Source organism: Lynx rufus, unplaced genomic scaffold (assembly GCF_022079265.1).
Source record: "Lynx rufus isolate CCGP_SWC_20201006 ecotype Redwood Valley unplaced genomic scaffold, mLynRuf1.p SCAF_14, whole genome shotgun sequence".
Taxonomy (NCBI): Eukaryota; Metazoa; Chordata; class Mammalia; order Carnivora; family Felidae; genus Lynx; species Lynx rufus.
Window position 1 is genome coordinate 48948863 of NW_025814828.1, and position 18989 is coordinate 48967851.

The following is an 18989-nucleotide window of genomic DNA, read 5'->3' on the forward strand; positions in this document are numbered from 1 at the left end:
CTTTTAAATTATAGTAAATTAGCCACTATCTTACAGACACAGGATGAAAACCTGGTGGCCTTTCTAGAGAGGTTAAGGGAGCCTCTCCTTAAATACATGGCTATCTCCCTTAACACCCCTGAGGCTGAGATGATTCTGAAGGAAAATCTGTCACTCAATCAGCCCCAGATTTGAAGAAAACTGCAAAAACTGGTTGTTAGCCCAGAAGGGACCCTGGAGGAGCTTTTAGGAGCTGCCAATTGGGTATATTACAAATGAGACCAAGAGGAGAATAACGAACAGGAAAGGAGGCTTAAGAAAAGTCTGAGGCCTTAGTTGCGGTTTTATGTACTATGTCAGACCAGACTTTCTGAGGTCCTGGCACCAAGTGCCATTTATGTGGCCATTTAGGGCACTGGAAACGAGAATATCCTCAGAGGGTACAACTGATATTGAAACCCATAAGCCATTTCCTTTCTGTGGAGACAGTCACTGGAGATCTGAATGCCCTCAGGGACCTCAATCTGCAAGGGCTCAGATAACCAATGTCCCTGATGGGGCCCAGGGCTCTTTGTGGTGGCTCCCCCAAACCAACTGTCCATTGGAAACCCAGAGCCTTCGGTAACTCTGGATACAGAAGGAAAGCCGGTTGATTTCCTTCTTGACACTGGAGCCACTTTTTCTGTCCTCCTTTCCACTCCCAGCCAACTATCCAAACGCAATATAATAATTAGAGGCATCTCCAGAAAACTTGCGACTAAATATTTCTTTCAGCCATCAGGGTACATATGGGGAGACTTAATATTTTTCACATTCTTTTTTGATAATGCCAGAGAGCCACACTCCCTTGCTAGGAAGGGACATTATGACTAAAATAAGGACTATAGTGCTACTAACACCAGGACAGATAAACAACAGCTTAAACTTATAGAACTCTGGATATCAAAGATCAATCTTTCCTTAAGGCAAAATTAAATATGCTTCATGGAGTTGGTCCTATGGAAACTGGATGGCCAAAGAAGCCTTAAGGATTGAGAACCAAAAAATAGTTCAGGTGCTTAATTATTCTAATCAACAGTATCACAAGATCCAAATAAGTATAGAAGAGGAAGAAAAATAACTATAGTTAAATTTATATACATATATATGTACATATACATATATGTGTATGTGTGTACATATATATATATATATACACACATATATATACATATATGTGTATGTGTGTGTGTGTGTCTACATATATATACAGCCAGACATGTCAGGGACATTTTGGATGACTACAATGTGTCTTTCCTCTTCCTAATGGTGTGGCCTCCTCCCTAGGAGGCACTGCATTTGGAATATTAATGCTTGTTGGTCTAATACCGTTGGTATGTCATTTGTAGAAACTGTCTCATCTGCCAGAATAAGAAGACATCCAAGAAAATTCTGCTAGCCTAGATGTTCCAAACACCCTCCCATTAAATTGGACCTTTGGATGACCTCTGAACCTGCCCTCAGTGCCATTCCCCTGTAATTGCTCCCCTTTAGTAGGAAGCCGTTAAGATCAGTCGTCGCCACAATTCCTAATGGCAGTTAGGAGCCACGTGTTCAGAGGGGGATATATGATAGAAAAAGATAGTATAAAATAGACAGAGAGGGAAAGGAGGATCTGAGGTCCCTGGGTTGGGATAAACACATATTTTGGAACAATGCTGGGAGTGTCTGACCACAGCAAACTCCCTCAGGTTTAAGGTTCCTCAGAATGTAACAGACCCCATCTACTTCCCCTAAGGTTTCCCTCAGGAATTTGACAAAAGACCTAAGTATGGCCATCAGCCACCTGTCCTACAATGGAAATGAGCCAATCAGGAATGCATAACCCAGCACCTAGAGCTATCAAGCCAGTAAGGGTAGAACCTGAGAAGGAACAAGGGGGAGGGGGGGGGGATTGACAAGAACTTTATAAAACAAGGACTCTTGTCTATAGTCTTCTGGCATTTACTTTCAAATGTCCCTTCCCTATAAAGAGAGTTTTCCTACTATTCTTACTTTCTAATCTTACACTTTAATAAACTTTTGCCTGCTGCTTAAAAATAAATAAATAAAATAAAATTGTAATAACTGAGATTTGAAACAAACTGGATGAAGTGAACTTAAGAGAGACAGCTATATGCACAAGAGATTTTATATAAACCTAATGGGAACCACAAATAAAAAAAAATAATAGACAAAGAGTAAAGAAAAAGTAATCCAAATATATCACTAAAGCAAATCAGTAAAACTTGAAAGATAAGAAAGGATCTTCAGAAACAGTCACAATCCAAGTAATAAAACAGCAATAAATACATGTCTACCAATAATTACTTTTATGTAATTATTATAAATGAACTAAATGTTCCAATCAAAAGACATAGAGTGACAGAATGCACACACCCACACCCACCCACCTACCCACCAACCCACACACACACACACAAAAGGACCCATCTATATACTGCCTACAGGGAACTCATTTTAGACCTAAAGACACAGGCAGGTTGAAAGTAAGGGGAATAAAAAACATTTATCATGCAAATGAATGTGAAAAAAAAGCTGGAGCATCAATACTTATATCAGAAAATATAGATTTTATTTTATTCTTAAAAAGTGTTTATTTAATTTTGAGAGAGAAAGAGAGAAAACAAGCAAGGGGCAGACAGAAAGGAGGAGAGAGAGAATCCCGAGCAGGCTCCATGCTATCAGTGCAGAGACTAACATGGGACTCGAAGCCACGAACCATGAGATCATGACCTGAAATCAAGAGCTGGACACTTAACCAAATGAGCCACCCAGGTGCCCCCCAAAATATACATTTTATTTATTTATTTTTTCAATATATGAAGTTTATTGTCAAATTGGTTTCCACACAACACCCAGTGCTCATCCCAAAAGGTGCCCTCCTCAATACCCATCACCCACCCTCTCCTCCCTCCCACCCCCCATCAACCCTCAGTTTGTTCTCAGTTTTTAAGAGTCTCTTATGCTTTGGTTCTCTTCCACTCTAACCTCTTTTTGTTTTTTTTCCTTCCCCTCCCTCATGGGTTTCTGTTAAGTTTCTCAGGATCCAAACTCCACACCCAAAAAAAAAATAACCCAGTGAAGAAATGGGCAGAAAACATGAATAGACACTTCTCTAAAGAAGACATCCGGATGGCCAGCAGGAACATGAAAAGATGCTCAACGTCGCTCCTCATCAGGGAAATACAAATGAAAACCACACTCAGATATCACCTCACGCCAGTCAGAGTGGCTAAAATGAACAAATCAGGAGACTATAGATGTTGGAGAGGATGTGGAGAAACGGGAACCCTATTGCACTGTTGGTGGGAATGCAAATTAGTGCAGCCACTCTGGAAAACAGTGTGGAGGTTCCTCAAAAAATTAAAAATAGACCTACCCTATGACCCAGCAATAGCACTGCTAGGAATTTACCCAAGGGATACAGGAGTACTGATGCATAGGGGCACTTGTACCCCAATGTTTATAGCACCACTCTCAACAATAGCCAAATTATGGAAAAATATACATTTTAAAACAAAAACTGTAACAAGAGACAAAGAAGGACTCTATAATAACAAAGGGGACAATCCAACAAAAAGATATAACAACTGTACCCAACATGGAAGCACTAAATACATAAAACAGTTAATAACAAACATAAAGGGACTAATGAGTTATAATACAATAGTAAAGGACATTAATATACCACTTACATCTGAATAGAAAATTAACAAACAAACAATGGCTGTGAATGACACAGTACGCCAGGTAGACTTAATAGATATATTAAAACACTCCATCTTAAAACAGCAGAATACATATTCTTTTCAGGTGCACATGGAACATTCTCCAGAACAGATTACATGTTAGGCCAGAAAAAGAGCTTCAACAAATACTCAAGGAGATCAAAGTCATACCATGTGTATCTTCTGATGACAATGATATGAAACGAGAAGTCAACCACAAGAAAAAATATGGAAAGACCACAAATACATGATGGTAAAATAACTTGCGATTAAACAATGAATGGGTTAACCAAGAAATGAAAGAGGAAGTCCAAAAGTACATGGAAACAATGAAAATGAAAACATAATGCTCCAAAAGCTTTGAGACACAGCAAAAGTGGTTTTAAGTGAGGAGTTTATACCAATACAGAATCAACTCAAGAAGCAAGAAAAAACTCAAACAAACAACCTAACCTTACACCTAAAGGACTGAGAAAAGGGACACCAAATAATACCTAAAGCCAACAGAAGTAAATGATATAGAGACTAAACAGAACAGATCAATGAAATCAGGAGTTGGTTCTTTGAAAAAATAAATTCACAAACCTTGAGCCAGATTCATCAAAAAGCAAAAAAAGAAAAAGAACGCAAATAAAATTACAAAAGAAAGAGGAGAAATAATAACCACACCACAGAAATACAAACAATTATACGAGAATATTATGAAAAACTATATGCCAACACAATGGAGAACCTAGAAGAAATAGATAACTTTCTAGAAACATATCACCTACCAAAATGAAAGTTGGAAGAAACAGAAAATGTGCCTAGACCAATTACCAACAAGGAGATTGAATCAGTAATCAAAAACTCCAAACGAACCAAAGTCCAGGACCAGAAAGCTTCACAGGTGAATTCTACCAAATATTTAAAGAGTTAATACCTATTCTTCTCAAACTATTCCATAAAATAAAGGAGGAAGAAGAACTTCCAAATTCATTCTATGAGCCCAGCATTACCCAGATACCAAAGCCAGGTAGATACCACTAAAAAACAAAACTACAGGCCAGTATGATGTTTGATGAATGTAGATGTAAAAATCCTCAAAATACTAGCAAACAATCCAACAATACATTAAAAAAATCGCTCACCATGATTAAGTAGGATTTATTCCCAGTATACAAGGTTGGTTCAATATTCGCAAACCAAACAATGTGATATATCACATCAATAAGAGAAAGAATAAAAACCATGTGATCATTTCAATAGATGCAGGAAAAGTACTTGACAAAGTACAACATCTATTCATGATAAAGCCCTCAACCAAGCAAGTTTAGAGGGAACTTACTTCAACATAATAAAGACAATATATGAAAAACACAGTGAACATCAGAGTCAATGAATGGAGAAAAACTGAGAGCTTTCCTCTTAGGGTTAGGAACTAGACAAGGATGTCCATTCTCACCACTGTTACTTAAGACGGTACTGAAATCCTAGCCACAGAAATTAAATAAAAATAGTAAAGGGCATGCAAATTGGTAAGAAAGAAGTTAAATGTTCATTATTTGCAGATGACATGATATTCTATATACAAGATCCTAAAAACTCCACCAATAAACTACTAGAACTGATAAAATGAATTCAATAAAGTCACAGGACATAGAATCAATGTGCAAAAATCTGTTGCATCTGTATGTATTAATAATGATGTAGCAGAAAGAGAATTTAGATAACAATGACATTTAAAATTATACCAAAAATGTTACCTAGGAATAAACCTAATAACAAAAGGTGAAAGACCTATACTCTAAAAAATATAAAACACTGATGACAGAAATTGAAAATGACACAAAGAGATGGAAAGACACCCATGGTTATGGATTAGAAGAACAAATATTTTGTGGTGCCTGGGTGGCTCAGTCGGTTGGGCGTCCGACTTCGGTTCAGGTCATGATCTCGTGGTTCGTGGGCTTGAGCCCCGCATCAGGCTCTGTGCTGACAGCTCAGAGTCTGGAGCCTGTTTTAGATTCTCTCTCTGCCCCTCCCCTGCTCATCCTCTCTCTCTCTCTCTCTCTCTCTCTCTTTCAACTAAATAAACATTAAAAAATTGTTAAAAAAGAACAAATATTTTTAAATGTGTATACTATCCAAAGCAATCTATACATTTAATGCAGTCCCTATCAAAATGTCAATAGCATTTTACACACAACTAGAACAAAAAGTCCTAAAATTTATATGGAACCACAAAAGACCCCAAATTATCAAAGCAATTTTGAAAAAGAAAATGAAAGAAGTATCACATTCCAGACTTAAAACTGTATTACAAAGCTGTAGTATTCAAAACAGTATGATCCTGGCACAAAAACAGACACAGAGATCAATGGAATTGAATACAAAATCCAGAAATGAACCCACAATTATATAGCATTTAATCTTTGAAAAGGCAGGAAAGATTATCCAATGGGAAAAGACTGTCTCCTCACCAAATTGTTTTGGGAAAACTGGACAGCAACATGCAAAAGAATGAAATTGGACCACTTTCTTACACCAAAAAAAAAAAAATTCAAATGGATTAAAGACCTAAATATGAGACAGGAAACTATTAAAATCCTAGAAGAGAGCACAGGCAATAATTTTCCTGACATGAGCCGTAGCAACATTTTTGTAGATATGTCTCCTAAGGCAAGGGAAATAAAACAAAAAGGAAAATATTGGGACTACATCAAAATAAAAACTTCTGCATAGCAAAGGAAATAATCAACAAAACTAAAAGGCATCCTACTGCATGGGAGAAGATATGTGCCAAGGATGTATCAAAAAAAAGAGTCAGTATCTAAAATATATAAAGAACTTACACAAGTTAACACCAAAAAAATCAAATAATCCAATTAATATATGCACTGAAGAAATAAACAGATTTTTCTCCAAGAAGATACCCAGATAGCCAAGAGACACATGAAAAGATGTTCAACATCACTCATGATCAGGGAAATGCAAATCCAAACTACAATGAGATATCACTTCGCACCTATCAGAATGGCTAAAATCAAAAACACAAGAAACATGGAGAGGATGTGGAGAAAAACGAACCCTCTTGCGCTGTTGGTGGGAATACAAAATGGTGCAGCCACTGTGAAAAACAGTATGGAGGTTCCTCAAAAAGTTAAAAATAGAGCAGCCCTAAGATCCAAGTATCCATACTACTGGGTATTTACCCAAAAAACACAAAAACACCAATTCAAAGGGATACATGCACTCCTATGTTTGTAGCAGCATTATCCACAATAGCCAAATTATGGAAGCAGCACAGTGTCAATTGATAGATGAATGGATCAAGAAGTTATGGTGTGTGCACACACACACATACAGACACACAGACACACACAATATGGAATATTATTCAGTCATAAAAAAGTGAAATCCTGGGGCACCTGTGTGGCTCAGTCAGTTAAGCATCTGACTCTTGATTTTGAGTCAGGTCATGATCTCATAGTATGTGAGTCTGAGCCCCACACTGGGCTCTGTGCTGACAGTGTGGAACCTGCTTCCCTCTCTCTCTGCCCTTCCCCCACCTCAAAATAAATAAATAAACTTGAAAAAAAAACACAAAATTCCAGCCATAAATATGCTCTAGAAAAACTGAAGTCCTTCCATTTGCAATGACATGGATGGAGCTAGAGAGTATAGCGTTAATTAAAATAAGTCAATCAGAGAAAGATAAATACCGTATTATTTCATTCATATGTGGAATTTAAGAAAAAAAAACAAACAGCAAAGGAAAAGGAGGGAGGAAAGCAGGGAGGGAAAGAGAAAGAGAGAGAGAGAGAGAGAGAGAGAGAGACAGACAGACAAGCCAGGAAACAAACTCTTTATAGAGAACAGACTGATGGTTATCAGAGGGGAGGTAGGTGGAGGAATGGGTGAAATACGTGATAGAGATTAAGGTGTGCACTTGTGATGAGCACTGTGTGATATATGGAATTGTTGTATCACTGTTTTGTATGCCTGAAACGAACATAACACTGTATGTTAAATATACTGGAATTAAAATAAAAAAGAAGAGTTGCTTTGACAGGGAATAGCATTATTTCACTGTCTTATTCTATCTTTACATCATGCATTATGCTTATCACTGCTTCCTCAACATCCTCCAAGACTGTTATTTAAACACTAAATAGTTTCACCAATGAGAAAAGCTTGACAGGTTAAAGTTAGTACATTTAATCATAACTAGAGTCAAAACCATAAGCAACAGGATCATATATATGTTTAGGGTTCTAAGGAAACAGGTCAATACATTCTCTGCTTGAGTATATGCCTGTTGTCCTAATCCATTTATCTGTGTTCAACTGACATAAAAATGTAAAAGTACTCTGGTAAGGTCAAAAGTAGTATGCAAATGGGACATCTGGTTGGCTCAGTAGGTTAAATGTCAGACTCTTGGTTTCAGCTCAGGTCATGATCTCATAGTTTGTGAGTTCGAGCCCCACATCAGGCTTTGTGCTGACAATGCAGAGACTGCTTGGTATTCTCTCTCTCTCCCTCTCTCTGCCCCTCCCACATCTCTCCCTCAAAATAAATAAAAAATAAAAGTTAAAAAAAAGTAATATGCAAATGAAAATTAATAGAAGTTATTAGGTACATACATTCTAACCTACTACAGAGTTTAGCAGGAAGTATATACCATAGAAAGAACAGTAGGAAGTATAACATTTTGCAAAATATTTTAAATTTAATTTTGGAGATAACATACCATTAGCCACATATCCCAGCTGTGGTATAAGTTGTTCATCTTTACAATTTTCCCGTCCTGGTACTAGTCTTTGGAATTTTGTAGGATGCGGATTGCCATCAACATCCACCAAGAATGGTGGAGGCATGAGGTGAGGAGCTTGTTGGGTCTGTTCATCCAGTACATAGTTGTTGGCATCACGGATAAGAGGTCGATAATCCGTGTGGAAGAACATCTGATCTGGAATCTTTATCACAGGTTTTAAGTATTTAACATGCATAGGGAATTAATTTTCATTCCTAAAGAACATGCACTTTTCAAACCAGATACTTTTTGCATTCCCTTATAGCCCTCTATTGCTATATGTTTCCTCTAGGTAGAAGTGAATCACCTGAATTGTAATCCTATCTTTTCTCCACAAAATCCTATAATCTGTATTAATTTCTGGCCCTATATCATATTTCTCCAATTAGCATATGAAGAACGAGAGCAATAACATAGTAGATAAAATTACATATTTTTATTTAAGTTGCAAATATCATACAAACCTTTATAACTATTTTTATTTTTTTTCAAATATGAACTGATTAAGTATAATATAAATGGCAAAGCAGGTAAATACCAAATGCATAAAAAACACTCAAAGGTGATACAAGTATTGAGCTAAACTCAATGATTCTGAGTTCTCTTCCAACTCCAAGAATCTATAATCTATTCCAAATTCATAGCTAGTAAAATATAAAGAACCAATTAAGTTAGTTTCCAAAGTATTTTAGCAAGACGGATAATAGGTAAAGTGGCCAAGGAAGAAAATGAACATTTGGTCACCAGCTATTTGTTTCCAATTTATGATAAGTAGAGAATGCAATCTGGTAAACTTGTTTTCCCATTATACCTGAAGGCCAGTACAGAGAATATGTTCTAAGTAAAAGGATTTCCTAATGAATTTTTATTTTTATTTTTTTTTAATTTTTTAAAAGTTTTTTATTTATTTTTGACAGAGAGTGAGAGAGAGAGCACAAGCATGAGCTGGAAAGGGGCAGAGAGAGAGAGACACAGGATCTGAAGCAGGCTCCAGGCTCTGAACTGTCAGCACAGAGCCTGATGCGGGGCTCGGACTCACAAATCGTGAGATCATAACCTGGGCCGAACTCAGATTCTACACCAACTGAGCCACCCAGGAGCCCCTATTTTTTTATTTTTTTAATGTTTATTTTTGAGAGAGAGAGAGAGAGAGAGAGCGAGCATGAGCGGGGGAGGGGCAGAGAGAGAGAGAGAGAGAGAGAGAGAGAGAGAGAGAGAGAGACAGAATCTGAAGCAGGCTCCAGGCTCTGAGCTGTCAGCACAGAGCCCAATGTGGAGCTCGAACTCACGAACCATGAGATCATGACCTGAGCTGAAGTTGGACGCTCAACTGACTGAGCCACCCAGGCGCCCCCGCTAAGGAATTTTTATATCTACATCACCCTATATCTTAATAGTGATTCAAACTGTGAAGCCTTATGTTCTGGCAGTGATGAAAAATTTTACCAAGAAAAGTGACATGGTTATTTCATATCTGTTGACATACAATGGCCCTTATTAACTAGAAGACTTCAAATAAAATTTATGAATGATATAATCCAAAATTATAGTGTATAACAAAAATTAAATAGACTAACCTTTTCATAGTATTTACTGCATCCAAAACCAAAAAGCAGCAAATGCCCATGAGAATCTGTGCAGGCAAAATGGTTTCCATCTGGTGAAAATTTACAATCAAACACTGCACCATGGCCTTGGCCTTCAATCTGAAAATTAGAGGAGTCACTTTAAGTCATTTTAAGAGGTGATTTTTCAAATAATAAGTAGGCAATAGATTCTTCTTCTTAATATCTTGGATTCTATAATGTACCAACATTCCAATGTACTCTCTAGCTTCTGCAGCCAGAATCCTACTGAAACAGTAAAGCTCTGTAAGATGTTAGGAAGAATCAAAATGCATTAGATGGCACCAAACATTATCAGCAATGTCATATCTTAGAAGTACTAAATGAGTGACTGAGACACAACCAAAATGACAAAAACACTACCTCAGCAAATCTTAAATTGTAATGCAAGTAAGCCTTAAAATAACCTTCCTAAAATTAAAGCACACAAATCAATTTTACTAACAAAAGACAGAGAGTATTAACAGTCTAGAACTATACAAAGCCTCAAAAGTTGACAATGTAGAAATGTTTACTGAGAACTATTCTTCAGAGAGGAACAATAAATATGGAGGATATGAGTATTCCCATTACCATAGAAGGGTATTCTACTGGGAAAAGAGATAGCTCATCAGATTTTTCCAGGGTTTGTATGAAATATATCTTAACAGTAACTATACCTCCAATTCCACATTTGTCAGACAACTTCCTGATTACTAACTAAACCATAAGGGCTTTACCAGAGGCAGATACAATACAGTCACTGTTATGATATATACATTAGGATTATTGTTTAAATATTAACCTTTTTGTGATTTTGGCTAGTGTTAGCTCCAAAAGAGTTTCTAGAGTTTAGAGCTGGGCACAAGAATTTGGAAAACGCTAATGCCATGATAACAGAGTCATTCTGAAAGGTGTAATTCTCGACTGGCCTTACTCTCAGGTCTTGAGACATTCTCTAAGTTACTGTATGGATTTAAACACAGATGATAAGAGGTTCCTTGGCACTAAGTACACTTTAATTACCAAGCTGGCATATAAGAGATGTCCATTATAATATGAATTAAGCACAGATTTTCCTTACCATGTTAAAATAATTCCGAATTTTGGTCCCCCGGTCAAGGTCCCAAATAAAAATGTTCCCATCATGACCAGCTGAAAGTATAATCCTCTGATCAAATGGATGTGCTTCCAAAACAAATACTTCATCATCATGTCCCTGTGATAAAAGCAATATTAAACATGAAAAGCAACACCGAGTATCTGGTTTATTCAGCCAAAAGGTCTCTGGAGTGTGCTATCAACCTGGTTCACGTGAACTTATGCACACCACAGCACTTACTACATGGGCACTACAAGAAATGGTTCTAGTAGCATTCCTTATATGTTTACATGCTGATTTCAAAAAGTATTCAATAGAAGATGCAGAAAGGTGTTTAAAATGTAGTCCAAAAACAGTTACAGGTCATTACCAGGCCCCCGAAGTAGAATTCATATTTCTATGACTCTTCTATTTAAAATACCAACAGAAAATGGGACAAACGGAATTTTTCACTAACACCCAATTCTGCAACAGAGATAACAGACAAACCTTCACTGTTCTTCATCCAGCATTCTATCCCTATTATTCAAATTGTATTTTGGAAGGCCCCGTGGTACATTCAAACAAAAAAGCATAGTGGTTCTGCCCTTTATCTACTTTATACTTAAAGGTTTCATTAATATGCTATCTGAAAAATGGGTTTACTGTTTTAAAAAAAGGTTTGAAAACCAATGCTCTCTGTATGTTTCCCTTACCAATGAATATCGGCATATTCAGATAAAGAGTCTGCAACCGTAGCCTGCCGGCCAAATCTAACCCCTAGCCATTTTTGTACAAATCTAACCTCTCGATATATCAGATAAAGAGTCTGCAACTGTAGCCTGCCGGCCAAATCTAACCCCTAGCCATTTTTGTACACACAGCCTGTGAGATTAGAATGGTTTTTACATGTTTAAAAGGCTGTAAAACATCAAAGAATATGCAACAGAGACCATATGTGGCCTGCAAAGTCTAAAAATACTTACTACTTGGCCTCTTAAAAAAATAGTTTGCCAACACCTAATTCAGATCATTGTTAAGAAGAATACATGATTAACAATAGGCTCCAAGTTTAGAAAAGCATGCATGACATCCTGAAGTTGCATTTCACTTAGAAAAACATCAGCATATTACACATCAAGAGCTTTTAGAAATCATCATATCTTATGACCCTAAAACGTGCATTTTATCCCAAATCATTGTACAAAAAATGGAATAATAGAGCATCCTACCATATTGCCATTATGGACAAAAAATACAACTTACTGCAAAATAAATGCATACTGGATCAAAATGTATAGGTAAAATCACATTACAATAAATACTGTCACAACTTAAAGTTTACCAAAACTCTTTTCCCAGTGACTACTAAAAAGTTACTTCTTTGTTATATGCTAAATAATCAACTTGATATAACAAAAACTTTCTAAGGTCCCTAAAAAGTAAACAATAAAATTACTTTGTTAAACTCAAATGATAATGTTACAGTGATTTCCGTGTACACTGGGAAAGAGAAGCTTTTAAATAGGGGATTTTATTTGTTGGTCACATGCCTTAGGATAGGACATAGTCACTGGATCACAGGGAACAAAACCTAATCAAATTCAGTAATGTCTTAAAATATATCATCTGCCTTAAGGCACACTTCTATCTCCACCACTGCCACACAAATCCAAATCATCATCATGGCCAAGGCCCATCCTAAAGTCTACTCAGAGTCACTCTTATCTCCATTACAATCTATTTTCTATTCTGTTGCCAGAATTATAAAGGTATTTTTCAAAAGCAAAATTCACATGTCATTCCTTAGCTTTTAAACCTTTAAATGGTTTCCTATTGGTCTAGGAGAGATCCCATAAGACCTTAAGTAGTCTGCCCCTGTCTATTTCTCCAGTCCTATCTGGTGACACTCTTTCTGCTCTCCATGCTCTAGCCAAAAATTGGCTTTCTTTCAACCCCCTTGTACCTCAAGACCTTTGAGTTCTTTACCCTCTGCCTGTAAGGACCTCCCAACTTCCTCACATACGTAATTTATCAAATATTTATTGATACTGTACCATATTGAGACAGAAAATAAACAAAATATAATAAGTAAATATCAGGTAGTGATAAATGCCATGATGAAAATAAAGGTGACTGAATAAGACAAAGACTGGAAGGCTACTCTAGATTGTTTGATCAGGGAAGGCCTTGTGAAGGAGGTGACATTTAGGCTGAGACCTGGGTAATTTCTACATACCTTTCAAATCTTAACCCAAATTTTACTTCCTCAAGAAGCTTTCCTCCTAGACCAGGTTTGGTCACCCTATTAGAAACTTGCACTGTATTTTGTACTTTTCTTTCTTAACATTTAATTAAAAAGTTTTTGTTTGTTTTTGTTGTCGTTTTTTTCTTAATAGGCTGTAAATTCTAGGATGACAGGGACTCTTTAATTTACTATTCATTCGTAACATCTAACTCAGCTGCTGGCACATAGTAGATGCTCAGTAAGTATTTGCAGAATGGAAGAACTTTACCCCACACATTAAGACCCTGATAAAGAAAAAATTTTAATATTTATTTATTTTTGAGAGAGAGAGAAAGAGAGACAGCTCAAGTGGGGGAAGGGCAGACAAAGAGGGAGACACAGAATCTGAAGCAGGCTCCAGGCTCTGAGCTGTCAGCACAGAGCCCGATGCAGGGCTCGAACTCACGAACAGTGAGCTGAAGTCGAATGCTTAACCCACTGAGCTGAAGTCGAACGCTTAACCCACTGAGCCACCTAGGCACCCCAACCCTGATAAATTTTAAAATTTTTTTTTAATGTTTATTTATTTTTGACAGAGAGACAGAACATGAGCGGCGGAGGGGCAGAGAGAGGGAGACAGAATCCAAAGCAGGCTTCAGGCTCTGAGCTGTCAGCACAGAGCCCGACGTGGGGTTCAAACTCACAGACTGCAAGATCACGACCTGAGCCGAAGTCAGACGCTCAACCGACTGAGCCACCTAGGCGCCCCACAGACCCTGATAAATTTTTAACATAGAAAATATAAATATCAAAACTAAACAGATTTGATTGTAATAAGGAATAAAAATAGTCCATTCTAAAAATTTTTTCACTAAAATTCACTGAAGACAGATGACCCATGAGCCCATGGGAATAGTACCATTAAACAGAACTCTAAATTAAGGTACTTATTAAGACAGGATTTTACACAGATTTGAAAACCAGTAGCTATAACCTGAACCTTGAAATTGGGAATTTTAGACATATGGACTTGTGCTGTCTAATACTATAGCCACTAGCCACATGTAGCTATTAAGCATCTGAAATATGGCTAGTCCAAATTGAGATGTTCTGTAAGTATACAATAAAATACTAGATTTCAAAGATTTAGTGTTTTTTAATGTTTATTTATTTTGAGAGAGGCAGAGAGGGAGAGAGAGAGAATACCAAGCAGGCTCCATGCTCAATACAGACCCTGACATGGGGTTGATCTCATGACCATGAGATCATGACCTGAGCCAAAATCAAGAGTTGGAGGCCTAACTGATGGAGCCACCCAGAAGCCCCCAAATATTTAGTATTTTTAAATGTAAAATATTCAATTAATAAGTTTTATATTAATTACATGTTGAAATGCTACTATTTTGGATCTACTAGGTTAAATAAAATATGTTATTAAAATTAATTTCACCTGTTGTGCTTTACTTTTTCTGTTGCAGCTACTAGAAAAAATTAATATTACATATGTGGCTCACATTATATTTCTATTGGATCATGCTGCATAGACAAACATTTCTTAATAAGAAAACAGTATACATTTTTCTACACATATTAACAGAAACTTGTATCAGGGAATAGGGAAAAGCAAAAGGGGTAAAGAATTGGTTAAACATTAAAAAAAAAAAAAAAGAATCTAAAACTCCACTAACACAGTTTTAGGGTTTTATTTAGAAAAGAGAATTGAGAGTTATATGGAAATCCTCCCTAAATTAAACAAATTCTTTAGAAACCTCAGATATATATAATATTATAGATAATATTATTATATTATTACCTTACTATAGATAAGATTATCTCAAATAGGAGTCAAATAAAGATGATAACCATGGCATACTACAAAGCAAAGTGAGTCATAAGAATTAGATTCTAGTCCCTATCATTTACTACTTTGTACATCATGTGGGAATCACTTGGCCTTTGTCCTTCAAGTATTTATGAACTGATAATTGAAGCAGATAGGAAAAAAGCTTTTAAGTGGCATTTAACCTGAAGTGTACATGATAAACCAACAAGCCTGCCCATGTGATTTGCTATTAATCCCATCAACTTTTCATGTCACAAATATTGCAGCCTTTTACAACAAATACATTTTTTAAAAGAGGCAAAGCCACCTTTTCCCTCCTACTTCTTCCTCTTACCTCTACTTCTTGCATAAACTAAACCCTGAAGGTAAAATATAAAGGATACCCTTGTCAAAATAAAGTAGGCTCTACCTCTAAAATAGTAACAACAAAAATCCCAACTCATACTAAAAGCAAAATAACTCACATATCTTTGACTGCATTTAACAAAATAATTATAAGACCTCAAAAGGATCTTGAAAAGTTTTTGTATCTGCTTTTAGCAGCTATACCATGTGCCATCCTTATTTTGCAGAGGTGGCTGAAATAATTGCTTCCCTGATAGTAAGTCACAGAAAGTAAACTAAAACTTAAATTTCCTGTCTTCTAGAATAACGCCCTTTTGATCACTGTAATTATTCAAAGAATACTTACAGATAAAGTATGAAGAAGTTGCCCTGTGACAGAATTCCATACTTTCAAAAGGAAATTGTTCACTGCAGTAATAACTGTGGTGTCATAGCGATCCCAGGCCACCATAGTCACTTTAAGTTTAGTGACCTTGTCTTCTCCAGATGGCAAATTATTCCTAAGTAAAATAATTTTCAATATTCATACATTGTAAATTATTAACAAAGGTACATCTAAAATAGCAAATTATGAAAAAAAATCTCTCCAGGAGCTTGCAAATTTTTAGTTTAAAAATCCTAAACTAAAAATACTTTTAAGTACTCACAAAATATAATAAAAGTATTTAAATAGGGCAATACCCATAGCTTATTTTAGGGAAAAAAAAGACACAAAATGACAAAAAAAAATCGTAGTTAGTTACACAAGGACAAAACAAAAGTGAAACTAGAAAAAAACATCTATAAATTCCTTGAAAAATGAAATACAAAGTCATGTTGCCTACCAGAAAATATGAAGAAAAATATAATGGACATTTTATTACCTTAAATAATAAATGTTTGAAACTAATAGGCCTTATTAAAAAGCAGCAAAAAAATTCATTAACTTTTGATTTAACTGAATATGACATGAATAGCTGGCTATGACTACAATGTCAGTTCTATATTGTTATTAATGGAAGACAGTTAATTTCAGAGTTATACCATATAGAAACTGTAATGTTCTAAAGAGGTAATTATGTATCTTCCAATCAACAGGGAAGATGATTAAAAAGAATGCTGATTAAGTGTATTTATAATGTCCAGTGGGAATGCTAACAATATCAAACATTATAAAGGTATCCTCAGTAAGGCAGTTAAATTTATGATTTAATTAATTTTTATATTAATTACATAAATAAATGTTGACATTTAATAGGGACAACCCTCAAAGTAGAAAGTAGTATAGATAGATATAAAAAATTACCTATAGAAAATTAAGGCAGAAAATAACTCTGGGCATTAGTAGAGCAGAGATCTTTGGGTCACAAGGGACCAGAATTTTGAATGACTCAGCAATGTTCCTATCATCCAGTCTGTCAATCAATAGCAAAAGGTAATTTACTTAGAGACTAAATACAGATGCAAACTTCAGGTCCATCAGTTAACTCCTAACTATTTACTAATCTAAAAAGATATTTTAATTATTAAATATAATTCAGTAATGTAACAGATACTATAACCATATGAGAACTACTGAAATATCTAACATCCAATCTTACCCAGTCATTTTAGTAGCCATATCTAGCACTATACTCTTCCATTCTTGTTGCTGATATTGCCAAATTCTTGCTGTTCCATCTCTACTTCCACTAACAAATCTTAAACTGCAAAGAAACAGTTAAAATACCTTTATTATATTCTTCCAAAATAGAAATCCCTTTTTTCTAATTATGAAAGTAATACATTCATCCCCATACACTCCTAGGAGGAATGAAAATGATACACTTTGGAAAACAATTTGGCAGTTTCTCAAAATGATAAACACAGTCACCATGTAACTCAACAATTCTACTCCCAGGTAAAAATCCAAGAGAAATGACACATAAGTCCACATAAAAACTTGTACATGAATATCTATGGCATTATTCATCATAAGCCAAAAAGTGGAAACAACCCAAATGTCCATCAACTAATAAAGAGATAAACAAACTGTGGTATCCATACAATCAAATAGTATTCAGCAATAAAAATAAATGAAATGATACATGTTGCAACATGGTTGAATCTTGAAAACATTAGGCTAAGTCAAAGAAGTCAGTCACCAAAGACTACATATTGTATAATTCAACTTATATAAAATTTCCAGAATAGACAAATCTATAAAAAGTGGATTAATGGTTGCCCAGAGTTAAGAGTGGGGGTGTAAAGAGGTTGGGGAATGATAACTAAAGGGTATGGGAATTTTGGGGGTGCTAAAAATGTTCTAAAATTGATGGTGGTGAAGGTTATACAACCCTGTGAATACACTAAAACCACTGAAATTATGTTATATGCATTAAATCTCAATAAAACTTACAAAAATACATTCATTCATACACCCATAATTCTATCATTGTTCATACTTTCATTTCTATTCTTCTAGACTCTATTACAGGCATACATAAACACATATATTTCCCCCTATAGGAAACAGAATTGTACTATATATAATATTTTATGTTTTTCCCCAACTTAAGTGTTATTTCATAGACACATTTCTAGGTTTACAAATATAAAACTACCATCACTTTTAATAAGAGTTCAACTATATGGATGTATCAATTTAATTTAATCAGTCCCTAATGATAAATATTTATACTACTTCCATTCGTCACCATAATAAATAAGCTTGTAATTAATATCTCTATACATATTTTATACAATCTTATACATATCTTTGCTGAATCAAATGGTAGAAACATTTTTAAAGTTTTTGACAAATTATTTCCCTAAAAAATTTTTTTAACAATTTACAATCTCATCAAAAGTTGTGGGAGACTGAGTGCCCATTTTCCCTAAACCCTTGGCAATACTGGGTGCTAACATTTTTCATTATCCTGTCATTGTGAAAGAAAAAAACGTTAGTTTTATTCTAAACTGTATCTTTAATTATTTTTTAAAATAAAATTGGACATCTTTTGTTTATTGTCCACATAACTAATAAAGATAAAATAATGTTTGTCCTTTAAGGAAAAGGCAAAGAATTAAAAACTTCAGTTTCCTCTAGCATGAAAGAATCATAGCTATACAAACCTTCAAATGTATAACTCAGTATAGTGCAATAAGCCAACCCCAAAAAATTATTTGAAGGTTTTTTTCATTCCTAATATAAACTTCACTCTATGTGGACCATCATTATTTTACTCTCACATTTAATAAAGATGAACAAATTCATCACAGTAATCACCCACTGTCTGAAAAATATTTACAAATAAAACATGGTCAAAAAAATTAAAAAATAAAAATAAAATAAAAATAAAACATGGTCACCCACATACAGTCCTT

The 18989-nt window shown here is 35.3% G+C and overlaps 1 protein-coding gene across 3 annotated transcripts in view; it reads right to left on the minus strand.

Moving 5' to 3' along the window:
- BRWD3 (bromodomain and WD repeat domain containing 3) overlaps positions 1–18989 on the minus strand; it is a 250993-nt gene that overhangs the window by 102817 nt on the left and 129187 nt on the right. For all 3 annotated transcript variants that reach the window (XM_047076281.1, XM_047076280.1, XM_047076279.1), the window contains exons 13-17: positions 17225–17329; positions 15991–16144; positions 11233–11367; positions 10122–10250; positions 8482–8707 (exon numbers count right to left, since the gene is read on the minus strand). In XM_047076281.1, the coding sequence (XP_046932237.1) occupies positions 8482–8707; positions 10122–10250; positions 11233–11367; positions 15991–16144; positions 17225–17329 (749 nt within the window). The remainder of the gene's footprint in view (positions 1–8481; positions 8708–10121; positions 10251–11232; positions 11368–15990; positions 16145–17224; positions 17330–18989) is intronic.